The sequence below is a fragment of the Pangasianodon hypophthalmus genome, chromosome 3 (assembly GCF_027358585.1).
Source record: "Pangasianodon hypophthalmus isolate fPanHyp1 chromosome 3, fPanHyp1.pri, whole genome shotgun sequence".
NCBI lineage: Eukaryota > Metazoa > Chordata > Actinopteri > Siluriformes > Pangasiidae > Pangasianodon > Pangasianodon hypophthalmus.
This window is the reverse complement of record NC_069712.1, coordinates 937,501-947,500: the sequence shown is the minus strand read 5'-3', so window position 1 is coordinate 947,500 and position 10,000 is coordinate 937,501. Positions and strand designations below refer to the sequence as shown.

The window sequence follows — 10,000 nt, the reverse complement described above, 5'->3', positions numbered from 1 at the left end:
CCAGTTTGCCCACCAGAGTGTCCATCAGACTATCCATCTGACTGTCTATCAAATTGTCCATCAACCTGTCTACCAGTGTCCATCAGAGTGTCCATCAGACTGTCCAACACTCTCCATAAAACTGTCCATAAAACTGTCTACCAGTGTCCATCAGACTGGCCACCGAACTGTCGCTTCTGTTTCAATAACAGTCATGGTTCCTGGAGAAGAGGAACTCATCTAAGAACTGTGGAGTTCTCTTTCAACACAGATCTGGTGCACTTCAGTTCCTTAGTGGAGTGTTGGGATCAGTTGGAATTCTGGAGCTGTGTGTGTATGTGTGTGTGTGTGTGTGTGTGTGTGTGTACCTTGATATGCATCCTGGCCCGTTTGAGCAGACTCAGTGTTGTGTGTCGCGTACTGTCAGGTCCTAAAGGCACGAGCTGCTTCAGCTGCTCCAGATAGAGACGCAACTTAGCACGTCTACACACACACACACACACACACACACACACGGTCAGCACATTATAGGCTGTATATAGAAACACAGGCACTGATGACTGACACACTGCCGTCAGAATCTGTGGACCTTCTGTGTGTACTGTGGGTATGTGTGTGTGTGTGTGTGTTGGGTTTCTACCTGCAACCATATGAAGTAGTTGGCAACAAGCCAGAGGAAGCAGGCAGGAAATATTTGGGGTAGTCAAAAGTGTAGAAAGACACACACACACCCCCACCCACACATACCTACACATGCACACACACACACACACACACACACGACCCCAAAAATTAACCAGGCACACACTGAACCTCACTCAGCACACTCTTTCATTTCAGAGGTGTTTATGTAGGGGGGCCCAACTCTCACACACCTGCGCTTCACACACACACACACACTGTTTTTATATTCAGAGGCCCAACTCTCACACACCTACACTTCACACACACACACACACTTTACACACACACACACACACTATTTTTATATTCAGAGGCCCAACCCTCACACACCTGCAAACACACAGATGTGGAGCTGCTCTTTAGACCTCTTGTATGTGTGCATAAACCATCTGCTTGCCCCGCCCACTCTGCACTACAGTCACCACTCAGCCCCGCCCACTCTGCACTACAGTCACCACTCAGCCCCGCCCACTCTGCACTACAGTCACCACTCAGCCCCGCCCACTCTGCACTACAGTCACCACTCAGCCCCGCCCACTCTGCACTACAGTCACCACTCAGCCCCGCCCACTCTGCACTACAGTCACCACTCAGCCCCACCCACTCTGCACTACAGTCACCACTCAGCCCCGCCCACTCTGCACTACAGTCACCACTCAGCCCCGCCCACTCTGCACTACAGTCACCACTCAGCCCCGCCCACTCTGCACTACAGTCACCACTCAGCCCCACTCAGACTTGGAGCAGTCTGTCACTATGCAACTGAACGGCAGTAAAAGAAAATGACAGTGTTGTAATTTTGATCTTCGGTGAAAGGAGGCAAAGACTGGGTTTACAGTACAGTGTGTGGAAATACTCGTGTCTGATTGGCTGACAGGTCTCAGCTCTGCCAGTTAGTGTGAGGGGAAAATGGATATACGCTGATTTTTTACCAGTAAAAGAGCTGAAACTAAAACACTAACATTCTCTCGTTCAGGAAAACAAGCTGTGTGAACGTCTATATGAGTTCCAAGTTACGTGAACGTGATACGAGCAGAGCATAAGCACAGCTAACGTACTTTACATGCCACAGTAGCAGCTAAACCCATACAGTGCTAGCGTAGTCGTGCCTCCCCTTGGCTAGCGACACCACACTAGCGTAGTCTCGTGTTAGATACCCAAAAAGCTTTATATTTTATCAGTGCCTGGATTATTCATGTGCAGATTATATGGCAAATCAAATCCAAACCCTTCCTTCCTTCTCTAGTTTTCACATTTTTAAGAAATTAGCCCTCACAAGTTTATTTAGAAGTATGTTTTTAAAAGTTTTTTGAAGAAGATTCTTCCAGCTAACCCCTGAGCGTGACACTCTGAGGAGAGCGCTACATACGTGAGCTCACAGACGCTCTGATTGGTTACGGATAAAGGTTCTAATCCGGCGCACTAAACGAATCTGTGTTTTAAAATAAAATCGTCTTGTGTAATTGAATTAAAAGATTGAAAATGTGCATGTCTCTGTTATTCCATTAGGGTGCAATAAAGTCAGAGCCTGTGCTGGATTATTCTCACGTCAACGTGTTCTTTCTGTTGCGTGTTCGGTGTTTGCTCGACTCAGTAACCGTGCAGCCAATCAGATTGCGTGGTCTGAGTTCACCTTTGTATTATGCTATTTATAGCAGCCTGGTGTTTTTTTAATAAACACCAAACTTTCCTCAGAGCAAAACAAACAGAGGTATAATTAATCTCAATAGCGCTGCTGTAAGAGGACACGTCAGTGGCCACGCCTCTTCTATCACCTCCTGTACACAGATGCATTATGAGAAAGAGCCCAGGTTTAAGGGAAGACTCAGGGGGCAGAGTCAGCAACGAGGAAGTGCGGTATTAAAGCCATACTGACTTATAGAAACAAGCCTTGTGCTGGGAATTCCCTGCTGACTAAACACACACACACACACACACAGCTGTGACTAATCTCTACATCATGTGTTTAACACACACACTCTCACACACACACACACACACACACACACGTCAGCAGTTTTGGTGAATTAATCATTTTGAAACACACACACGCACACCCACCCACACATACACACCCACCCGCACACATACACACACACATACACAAACACACAGACACACACACACACACACACACAAATTCTCTCTCTCTCTCTCTGAAAGCATTGCTTATTTTACATGTGTGTGTGTGCGTGTGTGTGTGTGTGCTCCAGTAATAGCAGTAATAGTTACATCCCTTAAGGAACCCACCCAGGTGATAATCGACGCTAAACCGGTGGCTATAGGCTTCTGTTACCTGTTAGCTACTTTAGCTCTGCAGCTTGCAGCCCTGTAAGCTGCAGACTAATCCTGAAAACTCCCATGCTATTTTAACTCACTCTGAGGATGTTGGTAAACAAGCGCTTTTCCTTCCCTAACACCAAAAGGAAGTGACATCAGGCTGACTGAAAAAGCGTATGTAGAAGCTTCCTGTGTCTGCACTTCAAAGAAGCTGAGGTGTTTTTCGGAAGCATGTGGTCTCACTGCTGGTGAAAAACATTCCCACACACACACACACACACACACACACACACACACACACAGTCACCCCTCGCCTCGTCTCATTCAGGATCCTCCCTCAGCGGAGTGATACACCAACACACTGGAGCTGAGTGAGGAGCAACGTGTGTGTACATGTTTATAAACACACACACACACACACACACACACATACATCATGTCTTCCTGTATCAGACTGTTCAATGGGCCGTGTCTGCACGCGTAAACTCATTTCTGTCTCAATGAGCTTCATGCAAATGAGCTCACCTGCTACACTGGGTTTAGCCAATCAGATGAGAGAATAGTGGTGGAGTTTACGTGTATAATTTCCCCCTTAAGCGCACAGTGAATCTCTAAACGCTGTCTTCTAACACGAGCTACAGAGATTAGCTGAATGAACATTTAATTCTGACACAATCGAGAACATCTACTGATGTAAAGAGAGAGTGAGAGCGAGAGAGAGAGAGAGAGAGCAAGAGAGAGAGAGGGAGCGAGAGAGAGAGAGAGAGAGAGGGAGAGTGAGAGCGAGGGAGAGAGAGAGCGAGGGAGAGAGAGAGAGAGAGGGAGAGAGGGAGAGAGAGAGAGAGAGGGAGAGTGAGAGCGAGGGAGAGAGAGAGCGAGGGAGAGAGAGAGAGAGAGGGAGAGAGGGAGAGAGAGAGCGAGGGAGAGAGTGAGAGAGAGAGAGAGGGAGAGAGGGAGAGAGAGAGCAAGAGAGAGAGAGAGAAAGAGAGAGAGTAAGAGAGAGTAAGAGAGTGAGTGAAAGAGAGAGAGAGAGCAAGAGAGAGAGAGAAAGTGAGAGTGAGAGTGAGAGAAAGCGAGAGAGAGAGAGCGAGAGCGAGACAGAGTGAAAGAGAGTGAAAGAGAGAGAGAGACAGACAGAGTGAAAGAGAGAGAGAGAGAGAGAGAGAGAGAGAGAGAAAAGTGTCTCATGTTAGTAATACATGTTTTTTTATCATGTTAGTTTATGACGCAGATGGATTTATCTGCTCAGAATGACATCACATCACCCCAGCCAGTGAGTAGAAAGCCCCGCCTCTGGCCCCGCCCACTACTTCTGCTCCTGATGAACGGATAAAGCAAACAGTATAAACGAAGAACAGAATAAAGGAGAGGGAACAAAAATCTGTCACCTGTGTTTCTCCAGCTCGTTGTGCGACGATCTGAAAAATAAACACAAAGTTCAAAGATCAGATTTAAGGTAAAGATCAGTAAATAAGCGTGTAGGAGTGAGAGATGATGATGGTGATGAAGGTGATAAAAGTCATGATGATGGCAATGAAGGTGATGATGATGGTGATGAAGATGATGAGGGTGATGATGGTGATGAAGATCATGATGATGGTAATGAGGGTGATGATGGTGATGATGAAGGCGATAAAGATGATGAGGGTGATGGTGACGAAGGTGATGAAGATGATGATGGCGATGAAGGTGATGAAGATGACGATGGCGATGAAGGTGATGAAGATGATGATGGTGATGAAGGTGATGAAGGTGATGATGTACCTGTTACTGTTGTTGTTGCTGTTGTTGCTGTTGTTGCTGCTGCTCGGTCTGCGCGAGAGCAGCTGTGTTTTTTTCTTCCTGTTGAAGTCCGAGCTGTAGGGTAACACTGACGCATAACCGTGTTCAGCCTCTGTACACACACACACACACACACACACACACACACACACGCACATACACACACGCACACACACGCATGAGTTAAACAGCGTGTAGCTTCCTTAACATGACTGAAAGATTCTGAGATGTGGGTGGAGTCACAGAATTTTTTTTTACCTAAACCGCTTACTGTAGTTCTGTTCACATAACCCTGATTTAAAGAAATCACACACAGCGTATAATTAAATTTAAATAAAAATAAAGTATATTTGTGTGTGTTTGAGCTGGAGCCGCTACAGTGTGAGTCTGTAGTGTAAACGGCACACAGCGATGTTTCAGTCTGTTCAGTTAAACGTAAACGTGATGAAAGTCGTAACAGAGCGTAAAAGTGAAAATCTCACTGGATTAAGCAGCATGATGTGATCGTATACAGCGCTAACGCATGTTTATAACATTTCCAGAAGGTTATAGTTACTACAGCAGCGCAGGAACGCACTGAAACGCAAGCTCCGCCTCCCGACGCTTCCGGTATAAAACGTTCTTAATGCACCGAAACGCAAGCTCCGCCTCCCGACGCTTTTGGTATAAAACGTTCTTAACGCACATGAAAATATCAGGTGAAACACGTCACGTGAACACGAGCAAAACGACGAGCTGCTTATTTATGTGGTGCAAGGTTCAGTGCGCTTGTTGGATGGAGGTTGGTGCGCTTGTTGGATGGAGGTTCAGTGTGCTTGTTGGATGGAGGTTGGTGCGCTTGTTGGATGGAGGTCGGTGCGCTTGTTGGATGGAGGTCGGTGCGCTTGTTGGATGGAGGTTCGGTGCGCTTGTTGGATGGAGGTTGGTGCGCTTGTTGGATGGAGGTCGGTGCGCTTGTTGGATGGAGGTTCGGAGCGCTTGTTGGATGGAGGTCGGTGTGCTTGTTGGATGGAGGTTCGGAGCGCTTGTTGGATGGAGGTTGGTGTGCTTGTTGGATGGAGGTCGGTGCGCTTGTTGGATGGAGGTCGGTGCGCTTGTTGGATGGAGGTTCGGTGCGCTTGTTGGATGGAGGTTGGTGCGCTTGTTGGATGGAGGTTCGGAGCGCTTGTTGGATGGAGGTTCGGAGCGCTTGTTGGATGGAGGTTGGTGCGCTTGTTGGATGGAGGTCGGTGCGCTTGTTGGATGGAGGTTCGGAGCGCTTGTTGGATGGAGGTTCAGTGCGCTTGTTGGATGGAGGTTCGGAGCGCTTGTTGGATGGAGGTTGGTGTGCTTGTTGGATGGAGGTCGGTGCGCTTGTTGGATGGAGGTCGGTGCGCTTGTTGGATGGAGGTTCGGTGCGCTTGTTGGATGGAGGTTGGTGCGCTTGTTGGATGGAGGTTCGGAGCGCTTGTTGGATGGAGGTTCGGAGCGCTTGTTGGATGGAGGTTGGTGCGCTTGTTGGATGGAGGTCGGTGCGCTTGTTGGATGGAGGTCGGTGCGCTTGTTGGATGGAGGTTCAGTGCGCTTGTTGGATGGAGGTTCAGTGCGCTTGTTGGATGGAGGTTCAGTGCGCTTGTTGGATGGAGGTTGGTGCGCTTGTTGGATGGAGGTTCGGTGCGCTTGTTGGATGGAGGTTTGGTGTAACAGCGGAGATGAGATGCGTGATGTGGAACTACATCTTACATGTGGAAATATAAACAACCTGCCTGATGTGTTTCATTGGTGTTGATTTTATTAAGATGTGTTTTAATCTTTAAATAAGAAAGCAGAGCTGAGATTGTTGTGTGTGTGTGTGTGTTTAGGGGTTCGTGAGAATTTCGGGCCCTTATTCGCACCCTACACCCTGCTCACTATATAGTGCACACTACACACCATATAGTGCACTACATCCTACATCCTATACACTACATAGTACACTATACCCTACACCCTACTCACTGCGAAGCGCACCACACCCTACACCCTACCCAGTATAGTAATGCTCTATGTACTGAGTAGGGTGTAGTGCACTATGTAGGGAGTAGGGTATAGGAAATAGGGTGTAGGAAGTAGGGTGTAGGAAGTAGGGTATAGGAAATAGGGTGTAGGAAGTAGGGTGTAGGGAGTTGGGTGTAGGGAGTTGGGTGTAGGGTGTAGGGTGTAGGAAGTAGGGTATAGGAAATAGGGTGGAGGAAGTAGGGTGTAGGAAGTAGGGTATAGGAAATAGGGTGTAGGAAGTAGGGTGTAGGAAGTAGGGTGTAGGAAGTAGGGTATAGGAAATAGGGTGTAGGAAGTAGGGTATAGGGAGTAGGGAATAGGGAGTAGGGTGTAGGGTATAGGGTGTAGGAAATAGGGTGTAGGAAGTAGGATATAGGAAATAGGGTGTAGGAAGTAGGGTATAGAGAGTAGGGAATAGGGTGTAGGGTGTAGGGAGTATGAGGTGAAGTGTGTAGGGTATAGGGAGTAGGGTATAGGGAGTAGGGTGTAGGGTATAGGGAGTAGGGTATAGGGAGTAGGGTGTAGGGTATAGGGAGTAGGGTATAGGAAATAGGGTGTAGGGTATAGGGTGTAGGGTGTAGGGAGTAGGGTGTAGAGAGTAGGGTGTAGGGTATAGGGTGTAGGGTATAGGGTGTAGGGTATAGAGTATAGGGTGTAGGGTATAGGGTGTAGTGTGTAGGGTGTAGGGTGTATGAGGTGAAGTGTGTAGGGTATAGGGTGTAGGGTATAGGGTGTAGGGAGTAGGGTGTATGAGGTGAAATGTGTAGGGTATAGGGTGTAGGGTGTAGGGTATAGGGAGTAGGGTGTAGGGTATAGGGTGTAGGGTGTAGGGTGTAGGGAGTAGGGTGTAGGGTGGAGGGAGTTGGGTGTAGGAAGTAGGGTATAGGAAATAGGGTGTAGGAAATAGGGTGTAGGAAGTAGGGTATAGGGAGTAGGGAATAGGGAGTAGGGTGTAGGGAGTAGGGTGTAGGAAATAGGGTGTAGGAAGTAGGATATAGGAAATAGGGTGTAGGAAGTAGGGTATAGAGAGTAGGGAATAGGGTGTAGGGTGTAGGGAGTATGAGGTGAAGTGTGTAGGGTATAGGGAGTAGGGTATAGGGAGTAGGGTGTAGGGTATAGGGAGTAGGGTATAGGGAGTAGGGTGTAGGGTATAGGGAGTAGGGTATAGGAAATAGGGTGTAGGGTATAGGGTGTAGGGTGTAGGGAGTAGGGTGTAGAGAGTAGGGTGTAGGGTATAGGGTGTAGGGTATAGGGTGTAGGGTATAGAGTATAGGGTGTAGGGTATAGGGTGTAGTGTGTAGGGTGTAGGGTGTATGAGGTGAAGTGTGTAGGGTATAGGGTGTAGGGTATAGGGTGTAGGGAGTAGGGTGTATGAGGTGAAATGTGTAGGGTATAGGGTGTAGGGTGTAGGGTATAGGGAGTAGGGTGTAGGGTATAGGGTGTAGGGTGTAGGGAGTAGGGTGTAGGGTGGAGGGAGTTGGGTGTAGGGTGTATGGGGTGTAGGGTGTAGGGTATAGGGAGTAGGGTGTAGGGTGTAGGGTATAGGGTGTAGGGTATAGGGAGTAGGGTGTAGGGTGTATGAGGTGAAGTGTGTAGGGTATAGGGAGTAGGGTATAAGGAGTAGGGTGTAGGGTGTAGGGTGTAGGGTATAGGGTGTATGAGGTGAAGTGTGTAGGGTATAGGGTGTAGGGTATAAGAAGTAGGGTGTAGGGTGTAGGGTGTAGGGTATAGGGTGTATGAGGTGAAGTGTGTAGGGTGTAGGGTGTAGGGTATAAGGAGTAGGGTGTAGGGTATAGGGAGTAGGGTATAGGGAGTAGGGTGTAGGGAGTAGGGTGTAGGGTATAGGGAGTAGGGTATAGGAAATAGGGTGTAGGGTATAGGGTGTAGGGTGTAGAGAGTAGGGTGTAGGGTATAGGGTATAGGGTGTAGGGTACAGGGTGTAGTGTGTAGGGAGTAGGGTGTATGAGGTGAAGTGTGTAGGGTATAGGGTGTAGGGTATAGGGAGTAGGGTGTAGGGTGTAGGGAGTAGGGTGTATGAGGTGAAATGTGTAGGGTATAGGGTGTAGGGTATAGGGAGTAGGGTGTAGGGTATAGGGTGTAGGGTGTAGGATATAGGGAGTAGGGTGTAGGGTGTAGGGAGTAGGGAGTAGGGAGTAGGGTGTATGGGGTGTAGGGTATAGGGTGTAGGGTATAGAGAGTAGGGTGTAGGGTATAGGGTGTAGGGTGTAGGGTATAGGGTGTAGGGTATAGGGAGTAGGGTGTATGGTATAGGGTGTAGGGTGTAGGGTGTATGAGGTGAAGTGTGTAGGGTATAGGGTGTAGGGTGTAGGGTATAAGGAGTAGGGTGTAGGGAGTAGGGAGTAGGGTGTAGGGAGTAGGGTGTAGGGTATAGGGAGTAGGGTATAGGGAGTAGGGTGTAGGGAGTAGGGAGTAGGGTGTAGGGAGTAGGGTGTAGGGAGTAGGGTATAGGGAGTAGGGTGTAGGGAGTAGGGTATAGGGAGTAGGGTGTAGGGAGTAGGGTGTAGGGTGTAGGGAGTAGGGTGTAGGGTATAGGGTGTAGGGTATAGGGAGTAGGGTGTAGGGAGTAGGGAGTAGGGTGTAGGGAGTAGGGTGTAGGGTGTAGGGAGTAGGGTGTAGGGAGTAGGGTATAGGGAGTAGGGTGTAGGGAGTAGGGTATAGGGAGTAGGGTGTAGGGAGTAGGGTGTAGGGAGTAGGGTGTAGGGTATAGGGAGTAGGGTATAGGGAGTAGGGTATAGGGAGTAGGGTGTAGGGAGTAGGGAGTAGGGTGTAGGGAGTAGGGTGTAGGGAGTAGGGTATAGGGAGTAGGGTGTAGGGAGTAGGGTATAGGGAGTAGGGTGTAGGGAGTAGGGTGTAGGGTGTAGGGAGTAGGGTGTAGGGTATAGGGTGTAGGGTATAGGGAGTAGGGTATAGGGAGTAGGGTGTAGGGAGTAGGGTGTAGGGAGTAGGGTGTAGGGTGTAGGGAGTAGGGTGTAGGGAGTAGGGTGTAGGGAGTAGGGTATAGGGAGTAGGGTGTAGGGAGTAGGGTGTAGGGTGTAGGGAGTAGGGTGTAGGGTATAGGGTGTAGGGTATAGGGAGTAGGGTGTAGGGAGTAGGGTGTAGGGAGTAGGGTGTAGGGAGTAGGGTATAGGGAGTAGGGTGTAGGGAGTAGGGTGTAGGGTATAGGGAGTAGGGTGTATGGTATAGGGTGTAGGGTGTAGGGTGTATGAGGTGAAGTGTGTAGGGTGTAGGGAGTAGGGAG

General features: G+C 48.8%; 1 protein-coding gene across 1 annotated transcript in view; it reads right to left on the bottom strand.

Annotated features, from left to right (window-relative positions):
- The window catches only part of mxd4 (MAX dimerization protein 4), a 33,957-nt gene that overhangs the window by 16,264 nt on the left and 7,693 nt on the right, over positions 1 to 10,000 (bottom strand). The window contains exons 2-4 of the mRNA XM_053232290.1: positions 4,708 to 4,837; positions 4,332 to 4,361; positions 348 to 462 (exon numbers count right to left, since the gene is read on the bottom strand). Of these exons, the coding sequence (XP_053088265.1) occupies positions 348 to 462; positions 4,332 to 4,361; positions 4,708 to 4,837 (275 nt within the window). The remainder of the gene's footprint in view (positions 1 to 347; positions 463 to 4,331; positions 4,362 to 4,707; positions 4,838 to 10,000) is intronic.